This window comes from Vidua chalybeata, chromosome 6, assembly GCF_026979565.1.
Source record: "Vidua chalybeata isolate OUT-0048 chromosome 6, bVidCha1 merged haplotype, whole genome shotgun sequence".
NCBI lineage: Eukaryota > Metazoa > Chordata > Aves > Passeriformes > Viduidae > Vidua > Vidua chalybeata.
The window spans coordinates 48,971,342-48,994,403 of record NC_071535.1 but is presented as its reverse complement, the minus strand read 5'-3'; the positions used below and the strand labels follow the sequence as shown (position 1 = coordinate 48,994,403).

General features: G+C 39.6%; 1 protein-coding gene across 6 annotated transcripts; it reads right to left on the bottom strand.

Moving 5' to 3' along the window:
- Positions 1–258: 258 nt before the first annotated feature.
- On the bottom strand, positions 259–22,994 carry HPS5 (HPS5 biogenesis of lysosomal organelles complex 2 subunit 2). Of its 6 annotated transcripts, none has more exons than XM_053946018.1 (23): positions 22,925–22,994; positions 21,664–21,833; positions 21,146–21,256; positions 20,254–20,318; positions 19,453–19,645; positions 17,861–17,994; positions 17,088–17,303; positions 16,716–16,787; positions 16,392–16,480; positions 15,248–15,426; positions 14,874–15,032; positions 13,621–13,780; positions 11,462–11,585; positions 9,583–9,729; positions 8,995–9,069; positions 7,914–8,512; positions 6,678–6,801; positions 6,341–6,496; positions 5,662–5,781; positions 5,257–5,370; positions 4,833–4,939; positions 3,903–4,188; positions 259–3,441 (listed from the first exon to the last, which is right to left on the bottom strand). In XM_053946018.1, exons 2-23 carry the CDS (start codon positions 21,769–21,771, stop codon positions 3,381–3,383), a joined length of 3,399 nt encoding a protein of 1,132 aa, XP_053801993.1. In that variant the 5' UTR covers positions 21,772–21,833; positions 22,925–22,994; the 3' UTR covers positions 259–3,380. The 6 variants fall into 6 exon arrangements, 5 of the variants coding, with proteins under 5 accessions (XP_053801993.1, XP_053801992.1, XP_053801994.1 ...); XM_053946017.1 differs by having other exon boundaries at positions 22,789–22,944; XM_053946019.1 differs by lacking the exon at positions 22,925–22,994 and having other exon boundaries at positions 21,664–22,348.
- Between the last annotated feature and the right edge of the window lie 68 nt (positions 22,995–23,062).

Genomic DNA, 23,062 nt, shown 5'->3' with positions numbered 1-23,062 from the left:
CCCTTTATTCACCTCTGCTTCTCAAGGGTCTCTCCCACCACCAGTCACCCACAAAAACCAAAGCTGAGCTGCAGCTCATCTTCCCCATGAGGCTGGCTGAGCTGTCAGTGACGTGTGCTCAGCTGGCTAACAGGAGCCTTGCTCTGTGCAACTGAGGCAGTTTCTGTTTCATAAATTTCTGAACAGAAGACCCTCTCATTTCAGTTCCTTCACTGTACCCTTATGAGATGAAAACAAACTCATCCAGAATAGGAAATATTAATTTCCAACTCTTCTCTTTATTGACAATCAAGTTAGTTGAAATGATAAACACAAGCTCATTTTAGACACAATCTGAACACACTTCCCATTATGTTACCTGAATGACCCTTCTGACATGATACACTTTCAGAAAAAGCTCTAACTGGAATTATGATTTACTGCAAAAAAAAAAAAAAAAGCCCCAACCCTTGGTCAAAGTTAACCAAATGTACAAAACCCCCACAGAAGTAAGAAAGAGTGATGTGTACACAAAATACACCAAGTGAATAGAGTGGAACCATACAGAGGTAAGCCAGGCACATTCTTAGAAATCCAGGAATTCCTCTGAGGAAGGCAAGGGGAGCACTCAGCTACACCACACACCACATGAACCCGAGGTAGGTAACTGTGGCAACCCCTGAGGCAGCAGCAGCAGCTCATCTGGCAGGGAAGAGAACAGGCACCAACACCATCTGGTAGGTGCCTGGCTCCCGTTACGAGTCCTACTGTGAGAGCATGGAGTATTCCTGATGGCACAGATCCTTCTATTTCCAATGGCAGAATATAAACCCCAGAAGTTTGAAACATCTCTTTTTTTTAGAAGCTTTAGAAATAGATCTGTATTGGCTTTTCCACAAGCAACACTCTGGCTGAAAGCCTGACATTGTCTCCCTGGGATACTTCCCCTAGTGAAGTAACCATCCCTCCACACCCAAGTTTTCCTTGCAGACAAGATAAAATAGTCTGCAGACTGCATCTCCCAAAAGGACAAACATTGTACTCAGTCCTATTTTGATTAAAAGCATTATTTTGCAGCACTACAAGTGTTGCAAGTCTACACAAAAATATTCCTTATAAAGCAGTATTTTCATATCATTTTACAACAAAATTATCAAATTTTAATTAAATTTGGTTCCAATTAATGCATGACTTTATTTAAATGACATTTGTGAAAACTGAATATTGAACAGATGCTGTGGCCTTCTGCTTAAAATGTGAGTCAGACAGTGAAGAGGATCAAAACTAGAAGCCTAAAAAGAAGCTCATTCAAAGATGTACTAAATGCAGAAACAATGCTAGTACAAAGCATAGTTCTGTAAATGAGATATAAAATGCAAGTGATTTTGTCAATCTTCATTTTCAACCAGATATGTAAAAAGACTTCTTTCTTGACAGCATCCATCTAAAAATACTTATGTAAACCTTCAGCTTTTAAAAATGTTATTAAAATAAATCCTCTCACTTTCCAAAATGTCAGAATTAATTGTGGAATTACCAAAGTTGACCTGGACTTCAAGAAAACCTTTTGACACTGTTTCCCACAGTGTACTCCTAGAGAAATGGGCTGCTCATGGCTTGGACACATAGACTGTTCACCAAGCAAAAAACTGGCTGGATGGCCAGGCACCGAGAGTGGTGGGAAATGGGAGCTTATCTAGCTGGGGCATGGTCACCAGTGGTGTTCCCCAGGGCTCAGTGCTGGGCCCAGCCCTATTCAGTCTCTTTCTCAGTGATCTGGATGAGGGGATCGAGGGCACCCTCAGTCAGCTGCAGACACACCAGGCTGGGTGGGAATGTTGATCTGCAGGAGGGCAGGAAGGCTCTGCAGAGGGATCTGAACAGGCCAGACCGATGGGCTGCGGCCAACTGTGTGAGGGTCAGCCAGGCCGGGTGCCAGGGCCTGTACTTGGGTCACAACAACCCCAGACAGGGCCACAGGCTGGGGCAGAGGGGCTGGGACCCTGCAGAAAATGACCTGGGGGTGCTGCTGACAGCAGCTGAACATGAGCCAGCAGTGTCCAGCTGGCCAAGAAGGCCAAGGGCATCCTGGACTGGATCAGCAATAGTGCGGCCAGCAGGACCAGGGCAGGGATTGTCCCTCTGTACTGGTGAGGCCACACCTCAAGTGCCGTGTCCAGTTTTGGGCCCCTCACTGCAAGAAAGGCATTGAGGGGCTGGAGCAAGTCCAGAGAAGGGAAATGGGAGCCAGTGGAGGGTCTGGGACACAAGTCCTGTGAGGAGCAGCTGAGGGAGCTGGGTGTGTTCGGCCTGGAAAAAAGGAGGCTCAGGTGAGACCTCATCGCTCTCTGCAACTACCTGAAAGGAGGCTGTAGCCAGGCGGGGGTGGGCTTCTTTTTCCCAAGTAACAAGGGATAGGACAAGAAGAAATGGCCTTAAGTTGCTCCAGGAGAACTTTTGATTGGATATAATGAAAAATTTCTTCACCAAAAGCATTGTCCAGTATTGGAACAGGCTGTCCAGGGAAGTGGTGGAGTCACCATCCCTGAAGGCATTTAGAAGCCACATAGAAATGGCACTTTGGACATGGCTGAGTGGAGGATTTGGCAGTGCTAGGCTAATGGTTGGCTCTTCGGGTTCTTTTGCAACTTAAATGACTCTGATTCCAATTCCACTGTCCCAAGGTTTGTTGGAGTATCACAACTGATGTCTATGGTCACAGTGCACAAACAGGTATGGGCAATTTAGAAATACTGTGCTTGTAGGTTAACAGCGAGTTCATTTAACAAGTTTGTCTGTTAATCAGCATTTTTAACCACAAATCCAGTACTTAAAAATATTTCCCTCCCATTCTGAGACTTGGCTTGGTTAATGTATTTCAAATAGGCATGGCCTGTCCATATTATTTAAGAAGGGGAAAAACCAACGGGTACCATAACAGACACTTCTACAGCAACGGTAAAGATAAATGTCATTTACAGGAAAGTTAAACAAGTATAGGCTTAGGTACTTCCCAGGAATGGTTTCTCATGTTTCCAAACAAAGAAACAAAAATAAATTTATACACCATAATTTAATACATAGGGGCTCATATCCCAGAACACAAGTTATAAACTCAGAAAATAAATTCAGCAATTTTCATCTTGGAAATCTGTGAGCTTAATTTCAAGATAAATACTGTCTTGTTTTGATCTATAGTCTACAGTTCAAGTCATCTCCAAAGGGATAAGGAAGAACTGTCACCACTTCAGGTCAGATACCTGCCAGATGGAGACTGGCTCAGTATACCTGAACTTTTAGACTGGAGTTTGTTATTTTTAAGGGCCTGTGAAATTTAAGAGGCACTTGAATATACAGTCATTACAGTATGAAATGTTCCCAGAGTTCTCCCAAGTTGTTTTCTATGCTTGCTGAGACCACAAAAACCGGTCACACCTTTCCAACATGGACTGAATCAGCGCTCTGCAATTAAAGCACAGGGGAGGGAAAAAAAGGTCAAACAGTAAAAAAACTAACAGCAGGAAGAACAACACAGTTTTGGCTTGCTTTTTAAAGAGAAGTTTGTAAAAAACATGATGGCATTTCAGAAATAACATCCTGACATCACCATTCACAACTTTGGAAGGAATAGGAGAGATCAGAGTCTGTACAGGTCTCAGCAGAACAGATCTCCTTCACATACACTTTTAATGTATGATTTCCTGTTTCCTCATTTTCATTTTTAAAATGCCTATATTGCAAAATACTTAAAAATAATAGGAGAGGTTTCAAAGGAGTCTAAAATAAGAGGAAAGCTTTCAGATGAGTCTAAAACCAAAGGTAAAAATATGAAGCACTTTATCTTCTTGTAAACCAAAAAGGAAGTTTAAGGCATGGAGAAGATCCAAAAAGAATAGTGTGGATCTTCTGCTGACATCTCTTACCTCTGCCTTTTCTCAGCAATTCTCAGTATCTCACAAACACCAGTAAATCTCTCAGACAATTCTAGTGTCAAGCCACACTCCTGCAAGAGAGGCAAGGCACGATTTGGGCCGATGGCCTTGGCCAACAACAGAGCGACGTTTTCCACAGTGATGCAGTCTGGGCAGCTCGGGCCTTTATTGCTGACAGCATTCCCGTTCTGTGGGCTGTGCTGGTGGAAAGCTGTGCTGCGATTCCGTGCAAGATGCAGAACAAACTTCCATTCTTCTATGGTCTCTGGAATGGAACCTAAATGTAAAAGGAGTTTGTTACATTATTTGTAAAACAAGGATTATTCTAAGACTACTATGTAAACTGTATCTGTAGTTAAAAGGGAAGCTAGCTATTCTGTTTTACTCTGAAATTTTAGGCGACCAAGCATTATCAACAAGCAAATTGTGCACAGAAATGTACTGCCCTGGCTCAGTGTAAAGATTTAGTGGTGAACACACACAGCTTCACAACAGTTCGGTATTCAAGGCTTTGGATTAAGTCAAGAGACAAAGTTTGTCCATCTTAGGGCTGGAGTGAATTTTCTTATAAGTTCTGCCTTGTAGTACAGCGCTTTGCTCACCCTAACTTTGGGTGTCTGCGCATGTAGTAGGCGAGTTTTGCACTGTGCAGGAAGGCTTCCTACTCCTCTGTCTACAACAGCAAGGTTAGCTTTTACTTCCAATTGATAAATAAATCAAGATTCTTTAACTCTTAAGCATTTTCTAGCAAAACAGATTTCACAAAGCACAGCATGAAGATACAAGAATATAACACCCATTTATGTGTTTCAAAAATGCTGTACTACACACAGCTAGGGCTACAAAAATAAAAGTTCAACTCAGCATTGGGCAAACTGCTACATTACAGAAGTATGTTTATACAGCTTAAGAATCACTAACCATCTTCTCCATTCAACAGGCTCAAATCATCCAAATGAACAATATTAGTAAAGGCTTCTATTCTTCTATCCAGCTCCAGACAGAGAAAAAGATATCCAGGCCAAAATCTTGAATAAGACAGTAAACATTTCTAGGAATCAAATACTCAGTTCAAACCAAAGTCACGAACAATCACATGCTCATTCAAGTATCAGTAAAGACAAAACAACTAAATTTAATCAACGTCAGAAAGAGAGTAGGGACATAAGGAATACCTCCCATTTGGTACATTAAATTAGACATTGAATATTCACCCTCAAAAAAGGAAAGGTTTTTTAAAAAAACCTGTCCAAACAAGATGCAGATAGGTCATTTACATTTGTATCTTCTCAGGATCAGAATACCCACTAACCAAGTATCAACAATTACCAAGTTTTCTCCTTACCCATGTGATTTACAGATGTCAGCCATCTTCTCTTTCATAACAAAATCAGCTGGGAGTTTAATCAAGAGCAGAATGAGCTGGCTGTAGCCCCAAGTAAACAAATGTGATTGTGGCCTAGAAGATGAGAAATTCAGTTTTAAAGCATTATTGATTTTCTTCAGATTGTAGCAGATTTATGAAAAGAGAGGAGGAAAAACAAATGAAACACCATGTGCAATGTCAATAGAGCAGTCACTCTGGAAGACATTGCAAATAAAAGTTATTCAATCTTTTGGTTGTTTCTGCTGAACTCTGCAAAATGCTCCAAGGAGTCAGTGATCCAAACTTTCACACAACATCTAACCCAAAACCAGACCTGCTAAGTCTTTCTGCTGCACTCAGGACCTTGGATGGAACCCACTTCACCTGGGATTTCCTTCCTCATCCACAGTGTTTGCCCTTTGTGGAGCATCATGAGAAACTGCCAAGCACAACCAATCCAACCGTACAGATTCTGGCTGAAGAAGAGACCTAAGGAGAAATGGCCTGGAAAACAAAGCAGACACTTAAAAAAAAAAATCCTACCAGTTTTAAATATACTAGATATGGAAAAGCAGTGATTGTGTGTGGACAAATTAACAAAAAAAAAAAAGTGGGGGGTGTAGGATGTAAAATTAAATGTGGAAAAGCCTAAAATTATTTATGTCTGTATAAATTGAGGCAACCACAGAAAATAAAGTTTGCAGGTTGAGTTCCCACACATTTGGTTTGGGCTTTTTTTTGTTTGGTTTGCTTGGATTTTTTTTTTAAACGCCATCTAACCCTGATACACTGAACTGCAGACATAGGAACAAAAAAAAAGCCAATTCCATTAAAAGTATTATTTAGGAAATCCCTTTTCAAACTAGATACTAATCTAACAAAAAGTCCAGTCTAAGACCAGCTACAACTGGCAGAATTGCTTGGAAGCTAATGCTTAAGAACACCAAGCAGACAGATACAGAAAGAGAAAAAAAGGTCCCCAAAAAGCCAAGACAAAAAAAACTCCACACAGTTACATGATGAAGACAGGAGACAGATGAAAAGGATTCTACATTCCCCTCACCTTTTATCCTCTGGCTTTGATTTCACCAGGCTATCTAAGTATGCTAAAAAGTGAGCTGGATCATTCCTGCAAAGCTGTTTAATATCAGAAGGCAAAATAGAGGGGTGAAACTTGATCAAGGGCCGAAGAGCTGTTTCCCCAAATTTTTCATAAAGCCTGGAGAAAGAAAGAGAACAAAAACTATTTTCGGTACCAAACAGCAAAATAATTTTTTCAAGATCTCCTGCAAGTTCAAAATAGTACTGAAAGGTGATCTCTCTAAGAGAGTCCAGGAATCTTCATTACTTGGTAAGTGAAGCAATTCCTGCCAGTAAGTTCAGAAGATTTAGGTACAAACCTTTGAGCATGTGCCAGCAACAGTGGGCTGTCATCCCATGGCCCCAGGTCATGCAGCAGCTTCAGTATTTTCAACATATCTTCACTTTCCATTGCTAAAGCCACTGGACTGTGAGACGTTATTTCTGAAATATATCCGTGCACAAGTTACAAGATTTGGGCGATTTTTTTTCCTTAGCATGTCCTGACCCTTCCTTTTGTCCTTCTGCTGAACAAAAGCTATCATTGCTTTCATGGGAAGTTCAACACCCACCTCAATCCTGATGAAATGCAGGTATTAATCTCCAGGCACAAGTGCAGTCCAAATAAGGACAAACTGAGAATGCATACACTACTTTCACTTCTAGGGCTCTCAGAATCCAAACAGTGAAGAGATTCCCAGAAACACAAACACCAACCCTCATCAAAGCAAGATTCTGTTGTTTAACTGCTCTCTGCTGGAGCAGAATCAATGCTAAGGCTTTAATTCACTCTTAAAATAAACACATAAGGCAGAAGCTGAGTGCAGAGAACAGAAAAGTTCTGTTTTCCATTATCATCATGAAGCTTTGGTTCAATAAAACTGAAGAGGCATCAAAAAGATCAGAAACTATTTCTGTGGAACAGGGAAATGTGAAGTGACCACAAGCCACTCATCTGCATGGAACCATCTATTCCATTCAGTTTTGTTTCATACTAACCATATTCCTTTACAAGCGAAATCGTCCAGTGCAAATGCTGAAGCCCCTCCTCTGCCTTGTTATTCTAATTATGATGCTTTTGCTCATGTTTATAAGTAGGCTGGGATCACTATAGTGCTCCATTAACAAAGTCCATGCAACTAACAGGTTAAAAGTTGCAAAGAGGGAGGAAAACAATCTCTCTCCAAGGAGCAAACAATTTTAAGAAAACACAGATTATTCTGAATTGAAAGAGATCCACAATGATCATCAAGTCCAGCTCTTAAGTGAATGGTCCATACAGGGCTTGAACCCAAAATGCTGGGATTATTAGCACTATGTCCTAACCAGCAGAGCTAAGTTCTTCCTAAGGGAAGTATTTGGGGGAAAAACAATCAACCAGACAACCCAAAACCAGAACAAAAACTCCCACACACCAAGCATCTTCCCCTTGCCACACTACACTGGCAGAAGGAAAATCTGCAGACACAATTATGCAAGTCTTCAAGGTTTTCTTTTTTTTTCTCCCAAACAGTCTTATTTTCAGTTTAAAAAGCAATAAAATGTTCATCATTTACCTTTCAATCCTGCAATGTATGTTTCCCATATATTAGGGCTGGTGGCACACGTGGTTATAATACACTGCTTTACTCTCTTTAAATCCAAAAGGAAGAAGTAGCTTCGCATAAACCTACAAGTCAAGGTCCCTGAGGCTGCTGGTGGCAGATTTCCCTCAGAGCTCTCCTCAGCCTCACCACTCCCACCAGAAAAGACATGCAGCTCAAAGCACAGAGTTATCAGCTCTACAAGACCTTTCAGAACATCAGGTTCGATGACACATGGAGGAGACACTCGAAAGCCACAGGCCAGAGGCCCTGTCACATCAGTACCATTTTCACACATGGTTTTGCTCACACAGGTTTCATCAGTATTTTCAATGCAGTCTTCCAAAATACCACTCTGCTCCTTGTCTACTGGGTCTCTGTCAGCTAGAGCCACTTGCAGGTTTTCCTGCAGGACTGCCTGCTGATCTTCAGCACTCACAGCCTTGCTTTTGTTAACAGACAAAGCAGAATGCTCCTTGCTGAATTTTTCTTCTAGATGGACAAGCCATTCCTGTAAGACTCTTCTCATACACTGAGGTTCTAACAAAACCAGGGGATCCTGGAGCTTGGCTCTGCAGCATAAAAAAGAAGTTTGCTAAGTTTAGAAATTATAAGATGCCACAAGTGAAGTCTTAAATAGGTTTTGTGTAACTATTCTCCTACACTTGACTTGGAGTCAGTTGTTGGGTTTTTTGTGATTTTGATTTCAAACAGAATTTAGGCTACTTCACACTGTCTACATTTGTTCTCAGCACATTTTGAGCTCCCTAGGATTTCTTTCAGAATTAATTTTTATTTGTGATTTTGATTTTTTTAAACTATGCCTGCACTTAAGAAAAAGTGATAATGGTAGAAGAGCTTTTAGTTAGTTTTGCTTGATTTTAAAAAGAGGAATCAAATAATTCACCAAATGGGATCCTTTCAGGTTATGTTAATAGACATTTAGAGCATCACTCTTACATGCATGTAAAATGAATGAAAAATTTTTAAAAACCCATCACTTTTTTCTGCCAAAGCCCTACATATCTATACAGTAAAAAGTTTCTCTGCTTACATAGTTTCTTCTGTTGCAGTCTTGAGATCTCTCAGACGTTCCTCCTCAGGAAGCTGGCAGTTTTGGTGTTCTGACCTTGAAAAGAAAATTAATTTCAGTCTTATCTGAAGTATTAACTTCAATAATTATGTGAGGATTTCCTGAAAATTTTCATCAACACTAATTCCTTTATTAAATACAAAGCTATCACTTGTAAGAAGGAACAGCTCAACAGAAATTATAAACTGGGATAAACTGGGCATGAAAAGCAACAGATAATACTATTTTTGTGGCTTTCTATTATTGCTTCTACTCCAGCTACAGTAGATTTCTGCAGGTGCTGAACAAAAAACAGTACCATGCCACTGTATGAAAGTTAGTCCAAATTGGTAAATAAGCACTGGAATATGAAATTTCTTAGCTCTGTGTTCATTGCCTCATCAGCTCTAAGAAAGGATTTGGGAGAACCACTGAAACCCACCACAGGAATGAAGGCAGCTGGAAAAACCTAATGCCAAGTTCCTCACTCTGCTTGAAAGAATTTTTTCTATCCTCAGGACATCCAGCAAATGTTGGACAACTGCTAAGAAAATGTGATTTTGCACTCACTCTTTTTCTTCCTGGGGAGATGCTCCTGGATTAAGAGTTAGCTCTGGAAGCTGCTCATCATCCTTTGCTTCATGCTTCCCTCTAGATTCAGGACTTATATGAAGTGTGCCAATCTTTTCCGTGGTTTTGCGTACAAAGCTGGAAACACTAGGAATCACAAGTTCAAACATTTAAAATCAGAAGTTCAGAAGCAAACAAACCAAGCACTCTTTTCATTCAAAAGATAATTTCAGAGATTTTTATAGTCTGAAGAACTCTTGAGAAAAGGATGAGAGCAGTGATGACCAACAGGAACAAAACTTACTAAGAACCTGTTCAAAATTCATACTCCAGCCATGACCATGTTTTCATCACAGAATAGAAACCTGAAGTATTTAACATTCCTGCTGGAGAAGCAGGATCACATACCAATGTTAGCCACAGATTTTTGACATGTATTTGTAATTAGTATGCAAATAAATGCAGATTGTCTACATTTTAGCTTTTGCATTTTAAAGCTTTTAAACAAAGCATCTTTCGGAAATTATGTCACTCTTGGTGGTAAGAAACCACGTTACAATGCTTCAAATTAATTCTTCAGATTACAAAGCTCACCAACAACATCCTTTTAACTCAGCAGTCCTTATTCCTTCAGGTATTTTATTGAAAAGAAAGCTCAATGAACATACCAGAACTCTATTTCTACCGCTGCCATGAAGAGAACTAGGTCAACAAGATTTGAACAGAAAAATAAGCTTCCTGCTTTCTACTCTAGAAGAAAAAAACAAAACAAACCCAACCCAAAAACCCCAACCCAGCATTTTTTACTCTAACAAGGTATAGCAAAGGTTGAAGCTTACTGCAGAAGGCAGAAAGGATTCAAATCTAGCAAAACAATTGGATTTGAATGTATAGAAGGATTAAATCTAAACTTTTAAAAATTAACTGTAAATATGATAGTATTTTATTTAACGATTAATTGCATGCAGTGAATACTTGAAAATATAGCTTTCATTATTAGTAGAAACACTTATTACTAGTAAGGTCCTCAAGGCTGCTTATGGTTTAGAAAGAACTCAAATATTGCATGTACTTCTGATGTTTATTCTGAGATTCTCACACTGCTGATAGCAGCCACAACTCTTTGTTGCAGGACATGATTTACATACTGAAGTGATCAAGGGAAGGCTGTGCAATTTTTTCAGACCATTGCAAGGCCAGAGACATTTTAGCTAAGTAATTAACATACAGCACTTTCATAAAAAATTTAAGTTATATATTTAACACCATCACCTTTGTATTTGTACACCCACCCCCTTATCCTCTATTTAAAAAAAAATTTAAAATACCAAAGTGATTCATAAATAAAATGGATACAGATCTAATTGCAGCAGGTATAAGCTACCAGTATTCCATAAGTGTTTGGGAAACCAATTAGATTCACTGACAAGTTCATGTGGGGATAGGACAGACCACTTTGCAAGTGTGTTTTAGCAATATTTATCTGCTTTGAATATTTTGATGTTTGTCCCTATGCAACATAAGAAGCCTTCCCCCTAAGATACAGGAAGGCAAAATCCCAAAACAATATTCAGTAAGTTTTCCTTTGAATGCAAACCACAATCAGAGTTTACAGGATAACAGTAAACAATGCTAGACATGTAACAATTATTAACTGTTTAAAACTGAGGTTGAAGTCTTGTCTCCACTGAAGTTACCAGCAGCTCTTTGTATCTTCACTAGAGCCAAGATGAAGACTTAAACTGTCTGGCAAACCTGACAGTATCTCTGGTGTTCCAGTTCAGGTGTTATGTTTGCAGAACAGACATACAATGCTACAAATCCAGGGGACAGAAGAGGGCAAGATGTAATGGATGAGTGAAGCTGCTGCATGTTTTACCTTTCTTTGACAGCTTGGAGAGAGACGAGAGGAGATGGGGAACGGAATGACAAAGGAATACTGAATGGGAGAAATGTCTCATTCCGGTCAGCCTCAACCACCACAGATGCATGAGATACATTCTCTGACAAATGGAATTGAAATAAAAAGTCATGAAACAGTGGCCTGGCAAAAAAATGGAACAGTAAAATGAACTGCAAGTCACTAATTCATTAATGAATAACCTGCTCACCATACTTTCCTTTTTAATACTCAATTCATGGAGACAGGTTTCAAGGGCCATTTTACTACTGACTTTGAACCTAGCTAAGTCTGCTTTATTAATAGTGTTTTGGCTTTATAGCAAGGCAAATAACTATCAACAACAGTATGAAAACTATCTTCTAAAATTAGACTTATAGACCATTTAGAGGACAAAACCTCTATTTAATCCACTGAGTTATTTATACATCTAGGAAAATTAAGTAGTGTGGCATACATCAATTCACAACCGATTGTAAAGTCAGTTACGAGCATGATTTCCAAAAATCTAAATCACATATGAACAGAGAGACATATAAGCCATGATTAGGGTATAAATTACCCTCTTATTTGAAAGGACTTAAAAATCTAAGTGAGCCCAAAGCTCTCTGGCTTTTGATAAGAATCACAGGAAATACAGAATCACTGACTATTTCCTTTTCTCTCCCATATCCATAACAGTATTTACAATTTGTTTTGCTTAATAATTTCCCAGTACAGACACACACTATCTTTAAGTGATGTCAGCAAGAAAAAAGGGATCATTTTAAGCCAGGATGACACTGCACTTTACAACAGTCAGCAGTAACCACAGCATTGAGAGGAAAAGATGCTGCCCTGTTACAGAAAATCTACCATCAGAATCCCTCAACAGTGCCTGAAGGTCACAACTGACTTTACAACTGGCTGTAAATAAAGCTGCTTCTGTTCATTATGCAGACTAGAAACCTAAAAACTCATTACATCTTATGTCATTGTGAGCAGGGCAACAGTAAGTCTGTTTCTCCCAAATACCAAATCAAGTACTCGTGCTTCAAGAAGCATCTAGAACTTCTCTACTTGGAAGTAATGAGGAAATTTGTCATCTCTTGTGGAACACACAGAACCTTTCTATCTTCTGATATTCAAAAATTAAGTCACCTGAATTTTAACTTTTAATGTTGGGAATGATGTGCTTCAGAGTTTGCTCACTTGTTTTTATGGTAATGTAGGTAAAGAGGCACATGTACACCTAAGTGTATCTTAGGACAACACTACTGACAAGTAGGGGATTAAATACCAATTTCTGCACTCTCCCTCCCCATTGTGGTCTTTTCCAAAGCATCCAAATTCTCTCCATCCTCAACTGGCACATACTCCTTGCAAAAGCTAAAAAATAGTCTTTTTACAGGAAAGCCTCTCTATCATTCTTAGAACTAAGGCAGCCCCTCATCATCCCAGGTTTCTGCATCCCTTCCCAATCCCAACCAGAGCAGAGAACAAGACCCATTACAGTCTCACTCTAGCTTAAGTTCAGTGACAGGCATCTGTCAGAAAATAAAAAAGCTCCCTGCATGGGCTCAATGTTAGTTATTAACTATTCTAGGACCCCGACACTAACATTTACATGTGTAAGAGATGATCCCCTGTACAAAGGAATCCCTGTGAGAAAGTTAAGGGCACTTAGCAGAATCCTTCTGCTTTCCCTGAAGAAATGTAAGCCAGAATCCAAATTAAGAAATTTTCTGGAACAAATATTACAAAAGGATACTGGCAGCAAACAAATCTTGTTTGAAGCCCAATTGATACTCGCATAGACAGCTGAAAGAATCTTAGCACTAATGTTCAATTACACATGGAGAGGGATAAGTTGAAGTGAAGCCCATGCTTGGTAAAGCCCTCTGGACTTTTTCTTTTGTTTCACAGGGTTTTGTTTGCTTTTAAGCCTGGATTCTGTGGAGCCAGCTTTTCAACCCAGTGTTTCAGGAAGGATTTTGACTGGAAGGTGGGGTTACTCTTTCAATTGATCAAATTACATGTATTAATAATGAATAACTTGAAAGTGGAAAGTAAGAGCACAGAGCTAACCCAGTCAAGTTCTTGTGGAATAAACAAGAAACCAAAAACATTCAACAAACATTTTCATTAAGAAACATTACCAAGTTCTAGTTGTTCATCTTCATGGTGTGCAGGAAATTCTTTAAGTCTCTCATCTTCTGAGAATGTTTGACTGTGGAGGGAACACGAGTCTTCATCTGACTGACTACCCCTTCGACTGATAACACGGTAGATTCCAGAGTCTAAGACGCTGAAGCTTTCCTGTCAGACCAAGGAGGGGAGTTAGACACCATGTGAGCTGCACTTCCTTGTTCAACTTTCTGCAATGAACTCAACCAATTGTACCACACAAGCGTAACCAATTGTACCCATCTCAGAGCATTTCATAATTCACTGCCTGGAAAACTCCTATTTAACAGAGTACTTCTACCATACCCAGAATGGAAAAGGACACAGATGCCAGCAAGTGTGCAGTTCAGTGATTTAAAAAAAATGTGTACGCTGCAATTCTTTTAGAAAAAGCAGCCTGTGGAACAAGTGGTGTACCCAGTGCAAGGCAAAACCCACCTCAGCTTTAGTCCTTCAGTCAAGACTATCACTTCACTCCTTTGCAGCTGCATACCCAAGAACCTGTCTTCCTGCTGGTCAGCCATACCCAGCTAGCACAACTACAGACCCCACAAAACTATTTCGTTTCAGGACTAACACACAGTTTTTTGCTCATGGTTTACTTTTGCAGTGGGTAATGAAGAAAAACTTGTCTACCCCATCAAGATGCTATTTACATTATTTGGCTTTTTAAACTTTGCTTTTAAACACTGTTAAAGTGAAAGCAGGATCTGATATTGTATAAACTATGAAATATTTCCCCTTTCTTGAAAAGCAGCTGTATATTTATTAGAAATATGCTTTGATTTTATTTAGAGCTTTCTCCTTAAGCTTCTTAGAGCGTGGCAATTTTTTAAATATGGCTAAGATAGCTCTGAGCACTCAGACATTTGTTTTCATCACATAAAACTAGAGTTATAACCAAGACTATCTTTACTGAAGTACATTAAAACATTAAACAGAGCTGTGGAAAAAGCCATTTCTGTATCAATCTTTGTCCACATCTCAGCCATTAGCCCTAAAATAATATGGGAAAGAGGCAGAGGTCTTAGCTTACAGAATGCAAGTAGTGGTGTTTCGTGCCACTTCATCCCACCTAGTTTTAGAATGCAGCATTATGGGCTGTAGTAGACAGGGTAAAAATGAAAGCCTCATCTTCCAAGTGAGCTTCAAGCCATATGGGGTGACTTCAAGCCATAAAGATAAAACCTGTAGATAACATTTTTGGCACTACCAATACACATACACGAGACGAAATACTGCTCCTTCTACTGCTGCATGCAGAATCTAGAGGTTCCAACTTTGCAATCAGTTCTTCCAGTTGCGCAGTGAGATCTTGCTGAGTTGAAGCATCCAGCTGAGACTTCAAATGCTCCAGCTTGTCTAGAGGCAAATTTTTTCTTGCCTAAAAGCACCCAGTGAAACAGAAGTATTATTATTTCTAATGCACATATGAAAACAAAACATATATGCAGGATGATTTTCACCCTTAAAATATAATGTTTAGACAACTTTAAAAACTCCAACAAAATGAATCTCAGTAACCATGAAACTTAATGGAGGGGGGGCAGGAAAGACAGTGAAGTTGTATTGCACATTTACAAAGAGATATTTTCTTACTCTGCAAGAAACAATTGAATTTTGGAAGAGACAAGAGACCCTGGCAGCAAGGGTCCAGAATCCTCTTCTCATCAGACGCTCTATGCAGCGATCGACCAGCAGAAGGGAGAGGTGCACAACTTTCCCATTTGTATGCAGACAGAACAACTCACTCTTGTGAACTGCAATATCCTGAATATCTGCAAAATCACACACAGAGCAATACCTGAAGGACTGAAGTCATTAATCAACATTCCTTTCTGTCCCTGAAAGAAGGTGAAGGCATATTCCCACCTGACTGTAAATGAGTGCAAAGCATGAGAGGCATGGGGAAAACAAACACTGAGGAGTCTTGACCTAGCACCTAATCACTATAAAACACAGTGTCAAAACTTCCCAGAGCTGCATTTCTAGAAAACATAAAAAAAAAATACACTGAACTACCAAAAAGTTTCCTTTTGCTCTGAGATAAAAAATTAAAGCCTGATAAAGATGACAAATACATAACTGTTAGCTTTGAAACAGAAGGAAAATATTCACTGGTAAAAAAGCAAGTTTTGCCTTCCAGAAGTTTTCAAATACAATACTTACACTGTATGCAAACACTCCACAACGAAGGTACTGCAAACTTAACACCAAAATGGGGAGAAGGGAAAGACTGACTGACAATAATTACTGTAGTTCTCTGCTTATAACCAAACACTCCACTGTTTATGAACCTTCACTCATTTGCCAAATAAATATATTCCCTGTACACAATTTAGACATTTTAAGGAAAAAAAAAAAAAACAAACACAGGTTTTAAACTTTCAACAGCCAGATTATCCTTCATAGGACACCTGACAATGAGCCTGAGTAAAGAGGAAAGGATATTGCAGGTTAATAATCTGTATTTTAACTGCTGTATTTTATGAGTCACTCTACACTATGTTTTGTTTCTCCAGAAGCATGCTTTGAGATCTATGGAAGGAGGGTTTGGCTGAAGGAGGCATGGAGATAGTTAATATTCAAGCATATACCAGACAGATGACAAGTTTTTTATAAATATTCTGCAATCCAACTGCAGAAATTGAGCTTGAATAGCTTCCATGTTAGGCAAGAACTTCAGGAATGACCAGTGTAACAGACAAGGTTACAAAGGGATGCTTAAGAAATTTTAGTTTACCTTTAACTTCACTCCAGAGTAAGACTTGAAGGCTTTGGGGAAGAAAAATATAAATGCCTCTTTCTGTCCAGGTCACCACACAGTGCTCACTGCAATCAAAGCATATGGTAATGGAGCAAAAGTAAATTGTGAGAAAATAGGTAAAATTAAAAAAAAAAAAGTAAAATATGCAGGGATTGCATAGGCTTAAGTATAGAAAGCAAGATGTGAGCATGATACTTGGGAAATTCTTATGCAAAAACCTGAAGCTGGTAATATAAATTAGGAGAACATATAATTTTTCAGCCTACTTTACCAAGAGGAAGCTACGCTGTCAATACTCACGTCAAATACAGCAGCTTGGGGAAAGATAAAGATTGTGGAGAGCAGCTGGAACCAGTATAATGAGGATCCTGTCTGCAAAATAAAATTAAGTACAAGCATAACTACAATAACATTACTTTCTAAAATTCTTAATCCTGTAAATACATGGCTGGCTTAAATAAACATAGCCTCATGACAGCAGAATTCATTGTGCTCACAGACACAGCTGCAGAAATCAGGGTTTGTGTATTGATAATTACTGGTTATACCTCTTAGAAGAGACTGTATTAAGATGACAACTAAGATTAACATTTGACTGAAGCAGGAGTTTAGTCTTTTCAGTCTTAAGGATGTCCCAAACAAGTCTATCACTGATAACACTCATGTTCCTACCTGAGAGTAACAACAGGAAGAGGTGGTGACGAGAGCAGCTGCTTGAACTGATGCGTGCTTTGCACTTCCCCATCAAAGTTCACCTCCCACATCCTCGAGCCAGGTCGAGCACAGTAAATTAATGGCTGCTGATTCCCACTGTTTTTTCCAGCAGGGAAGAAACATGCTCCAAATTCTCCATCTCTTTCTTTATTACCAATCTTCCAGAACTTCTCTCTAGAGGGGAAAAAATAAACTTGTTAAGTAAGCCAACATTAATGAAAGCCCTAATTAATTTTATGGTTTTCTTGAATAATAAAAAATACTTAATCCCAGCTGCTGAATTGGTTTTGGTGCTTATAAAATCTGTAATGAATATTACAAAGCCTGCCCAAAGTTTATACAAGAAAGGGTGCAGAAATATTCATTAGTTGAAATGAATGCTCAGATCAAAGGGTTTTTTTTCCCAGCCAAACCAGTTGTTCAACCTAATGATGGGAAGGTGGGAACATTCCCAGAAATCATTTCCAATCACATGAAAAATAAGACAGTGATTATGAACAGTCAGCTTCCATTTATGGAAGGGAAATCATGTTAACAGCCCTCTACAACAGAATGACTGGAGAACAGCAGATGTTGTTTATCTTGATTTCAGTAAAACTCTTGACACTTACCCCTCCCACATCTTCAGAAACAGGCTGAGGGAGCATGGGCTAGGTAAAGAGACACTGATATCATTTCAGAAACTGTGTGACTCTGAAGTCCAGTATTTCAGAAATTAAAGTGGAACTTACCTCTCAGTATCACATAAATAAGTGCGGGTAAGTGAAGATATGAGCAGTCTTCCATCCAAATAATCAAGCTGAACCACCCGAGAATCCACTGTGGTTATAATCTGGACAGGAAACATCACAAAAGTAGCAGCAGCCTACAGATAAAGAAAAAAAGAGAAAACATGTTGGTCTTCAGTTCGAAGTAAAGACTGTTTCATTATATTAAAATAGCAAAATTCAGAAAAGACTCGTGTATGCTATGAATACACAGCAATAGACAGAGCAGTGCCTTTCTTCTCTGTCTTTACAAAGCAAGGCTACAATGCTCAGAAGCACAGGAGTCTAAATCCTCCTTTTCCCAAAATTGCTATTGAAGATTTAAGAAAAAAAAAAAGCCACATTCCTATAGCATCCTGATATTTCTTTATAAAGGATTTTTTCCTGTAACATTAAGAGAGGGTTTTATTCCTGCTATTGTAAGCTTTGTGTTTTTCCAATTCTCCTCACAGGTACACTGAGCTAGCAGTTTTATGGAAACAGACCAGAGAGATTAATTGATACAAAAAACAACTTCTACTGGAATTAGATTGTTCACAAACTCACCTTCTCTGTTACCCTGCCACAAATTATCCACATACTATTTATCCTACCAGTGTCTCAGTTTGCATGGGTAGATGAACAGTCTCAGACAGACTTGTGGATAAGAAAACTACTGGGAACTGCATTTGAATTTGCTGTCAGTCACCATTTTTGCCAGCTTATAGTTGTTTTCCCTTCTTAGGAATATGACAAAGTGCTTTATCTGAGAAATCCAACAGTCCTGCTCCTTCAACAGGTGTGAAGAGACACAGATTACATGGGCCTTGCCCTTTTCTCCTCTCTTCCCACAGCTTACTTTCCCCCCTCTCTTTATTTAAACGTTGTAATGGTCTTGCTACTTGTAAGTCAATTTTCCATCAAAATCTTCCATGAGGGCTAGAAAGGACCTGGACAAACAACTATTTCTAGGTTCTGCTCCTTTTTACTAACTAAAAATAAAGGACCCAGTAGAGGTAAAAGCTAAACGCTCAAGGGCTAGAAATCAAGCTGCTATCACTAACAGGTGTGTCCTTCACACAAAATATAAAGCATGTAGGCTCAATGACCACCTACCATTTATTTTATCTAATCCAGATGTTTAAGAGCATCCAGACAAAGCCAAGCAAAATCAGTCTAGGACTGCTCTTTCTCTGACCAACAGCTTGAGGACTAAAACAAAGAGCTGAACCTGTAGCTGAAGTCTAAGGAATCCAATAGGCTCAGAAACACCAAGAACCTTAACTTTGGTACTTGTAAACACCAAGAAGTGGGAGATTGACCAGGTTTTAATTCTGAATATTTGAAAGCCTTTTCAAGTTGTATTACTAAAATAGATAGAATAAGGATGGGGGGAATTCATGGGTCAGGATTTCTATGGCTGCCTCAAGAGACTGGCTCTTCATCCCCATAGTTGAAGCTACCAGAACTTCATCAGCTGGCAAGTCCTACTCTGTTCCACTTTGCTAAAAGAAACAAAGAGATTCTACACATCATCTCCAGTGAACAAAGTTCAATCAAAGTATGCAACATTTTACCTTCCCTTGTTTTGATGTGTTAATCTTGATGGCTGATACTTTTCCCACATGATCTCCTACAAAAACTCGAAGGGCAGCTGTATCCCAGCACAGAGCTGTGACTTTTCTGCCCTTATGCTCAGAGGAAACATAAATCCGTTCTGGCTTCCCACGACGTTCCTGATTCAGCTCCCAGACTATTACAAGGCCTTGGCTACAACAAGTTAAAAAGACGATACAGGTTGAAAATAAGTCTTCTAATGTTTTATCAATTAATAAAGATGCATTTTCCCAAAGAAAGAGGAGACCCAAGCAAAGCAGCCTGCCTCAGAGGTGGATCTTATGTTAAGGCTGCATGCTTTCAAGTGTCACACTTAATTCTGGAGAAGAATAAGTGTCCTTCTTTGCACTACACTGTATAAGCAGCTTTGTAAGGCTATTCTTACAGTTATTACACTTGCCAGTGAGGATGTGGAAAAACATTTAAATGGATTTTAATAAATGGAAGTGGAATTAACTATCAATTTTACTCTACCATGTTAATGGAAAGACTTATTTTCATGCTGAAAGACCTCAGAAAAACATTTATCATCATAATCTCACATGCATGAGCTCTGCCACAGAAATAATACTTAACCTAGAATGACTATTCCAGAAAAAAAAAGATAAGCAAACTGTCTGTGCAGAGAATTATCCTGCAGAGGCCTCTACCAGCTAACCTGGTAAGTTAACTCTGAGTTCTCAGCAGCTGTCCCATGTCTGAAACTTGAAGCTTCTTAAAAATATCAATCCAGTGCTCAGGTTTGTGAGTAGACCACTCACCTAGTGGCAACAGCAATGTAGTCTTCATTATGCAAACAACAGGCCACCCGGGAAATGGCACCTTCCTGAAAGCAAGTGCAGGAGTAAGAGGAGGTGAAACTTGTTCCTGTACTGCCACTACCACTGTGCAGCTTTCATCTTTAAGATATAAACCAGATTCATGTCAACAGGTGCTACCACTATGCTGTGATGTGGTTGATTTTTACTGTTTGCTTGGGTTTTGTTTCCAAACACTGAGTTTACTCCAAGATGCAGCTGAAAGTAACATGACACCATCAAGAGCAAGGACTGCACTGAATTCTCCAATTTGGAAAGCACAGAAATCACTCTTCTGTCCTCACACCTTTGGAAGCTGTTTTGACAGAATTAAGTGAGGTGCTCCCAGTCTTAAACTGGCTGCATTCATGCTATACTGGAAGCAGCAGTGGTTCCTAGGAAATAGCACCTGGCTTTACAAATAACAATCCCTGTTTCACAACCTCTTTCAGCAACAGCAAGTCAGCCTATCTTTTTTTCACTTATCCAGTTTGGACATTCAAACACTGGGAGTTACCTACTTGTGAGTTGCTCTGGTTTCATATTGAAAATTTTCTTCCAACCCTTAAATATTCAAATAACTGTGTTGCTGTTGTTAAAAAGTAAGAATTTGAAAAACAAAGGTCTGACACTCTGAAGTAATATTTTTCACACCTTAGGAAATCTAATATACCATACACTCTGGGGAAACCCTCCAGAACCACAACCTATTTTAAACACAGCAGTCCAAAACTTCACCTTTGGACAAATCAGTAAGCTGAAGACAACTATTGACTCTGAAAATGCATTAACATGAAATAATGTTTCTTTCTCAGCCCCATTTTTGGAAATTTTAATTTAAAATTTTTATCCTTACCTTGTGAGTAAGAAAAAGTCTTTGTTTCCAACCATCCTTCTGGATAAGGTTCAATCCTCCTCCTGAGCTGCCTAGAGCCAGCCACCTCTTTGACACATCTATACATGTGCACTGAAGGAATAAAAAAATCATAATGCATAACCTGGTAAGTTCTGATCACAGCATGTTTTTCTTGATTATGCAAGAAAAGGGTTTTTTAAAGCATTCATTGTTTGCCAACTGTGTGTACCACTCCTGAACCACTGTCAGTAAAGATTTTTAAACAGCACTTTGCAATTGGAGCAAACAGTGTATTAAGGAAAGTGGATGCAAACAGCTGCATTAAGGAAACACACACAGAGCAAGAGGGTTCATTATCTTCACTCTTTCTTCCCAAAGTACTCCCCACCCAAGACAGCATGCACACACCCCAAAAAGAGTTAATCTTATGGCTTAATCAAATAATTAGCCAAATGGGGTCATTACTTGAATTTTTTAAAAATTAAAAAAAAAAAAAAAGCCATACACCACAAACTCACCTTAAGACGACTGGAATCCAACCTAAGCGCAGAAAGCAACAGATCTAAACACTCCAACTCAGCCAAGACATGGTTGTAAGAGTCTGGAATTACTGGCACAGAGGCCATGGATGCATACGACTAGTGCTACTCACTCATGGGTGCATTACAGCTTCAGCTTTTAGCTGTATCTGCCAAAAATAAAGATCTTGATCAGCTTACTCTTTAGTATTAGAGCTGGTGTTCCATGCTTAAAGAAACACTAAGTGTTTTCCTACTCAAACATCATCAGGTTTCAGTTTGCCAAAAAGAGGTCCAAGGGCTGGAAAATAAGTTTTTGTTCAAGTTCATTTCTGAAAACTTAACCTATCAGATAACGCACGTGGAAATATTTAAACTGTAGTTATGTTTACATCTGCCTATGAAACAAGTTAACACGTACCTACAGAAAACACCTTGTTTTCTGGAAAAATTCACTTTTCCCCACAGCATGCACCCTTGATTTGAAACTAACTTTCTCAGGGAAAACATTTAGCATTGGTATTTTATAACTATATCATATTCTCCCCCAAAAGTAAATTTAAGGAGCGTTATTCTCAAGTTATATTAAATTCAGAATTAACAGCATTTGTGCATTTTGATACAATTATAAGCTATCCTCTCCACCACATCTTTTCCTGCATTCAAGAGGTAACACAGAGTGACAACCAAGAATTAAATGAAATCACAATCTCATATTTTTCCTAAGCAGCACATCCTTTAAAATAGCTTCTTGTTGAGTTTGAAGTTTAAACCTGTACACTGCTTAACAAAACGCTAAACCTGTTACACTGGACAGGCAAGTCCCAGAATTTCTAAGTATCCTTTAGTATGCGGTCCCATAAATTAAGGAACTCCCTCCCAGAAAAACCGCCATGGGGGAAATTTACATTTCCGCAAAAGAAAAGCGAGCGCTCACTCTCACCAGGCACTCGGAAAAGGGAAGAGGCACATTTAGCCAACGAAACTAAAAGTTATTTTTCAAAGCGTCTTAAAAACCTTAATGGCCACTTTTGCCCTGCTCGCTCTCGGCCACATCTCGCCTGTGTGGCCCAAGCTGCCGGCCGGGGCTGAACCGCTGACACCGCGGGACTTTGTCTCCCGTACCCAGAGTAAGGCGAAGGATCGCAAAGGTCAGAAGGAGCCCCCACCCCAAACCCCTTCAGAAACCGCCCGGAGGGGACGAGAGCCGAGCCCCGGCGGGGCACAGGAAGCACCGCTCGCTACGCTGCCGCTCCCTCACCGCGCTCCACGCTCTCCCGGTGCCGCCGCCACCGCATCTAAACAGCACGGCCACGTGACCCGCAGAGGGCGGGGCGGGAGCGCGCGCCCGCTCCGCGCTGCATCACGCGCCGCCCGCGCGGGAGGAGGAGGGGGGGAA

Excerpts from the sequence above, each read along its gene's own strand:
- HPS5 (XM_053946018.1), bottom strand. The coding sequence starts at position 21,771 with ATGGCCTCTGTGCCAGTAATTCCAGACTCTTACAACCATGTCTTGGCT. Across the intron at positions 6,802-7,913 it reads ATACATTGCAGGATTGAAAG|AAATAACGTCTCACAGTCCA; the intron begins GTAAATGATGAA and ends GATATATTTCAG. Across the intron at positions 5,371-5,661 it reads GATGAGGAAGGAAATCCCAG|GCCACAATCACATTTGTTTA; the intron begins GTGAAGTGGGTT and ends CTCATCTTCTAG.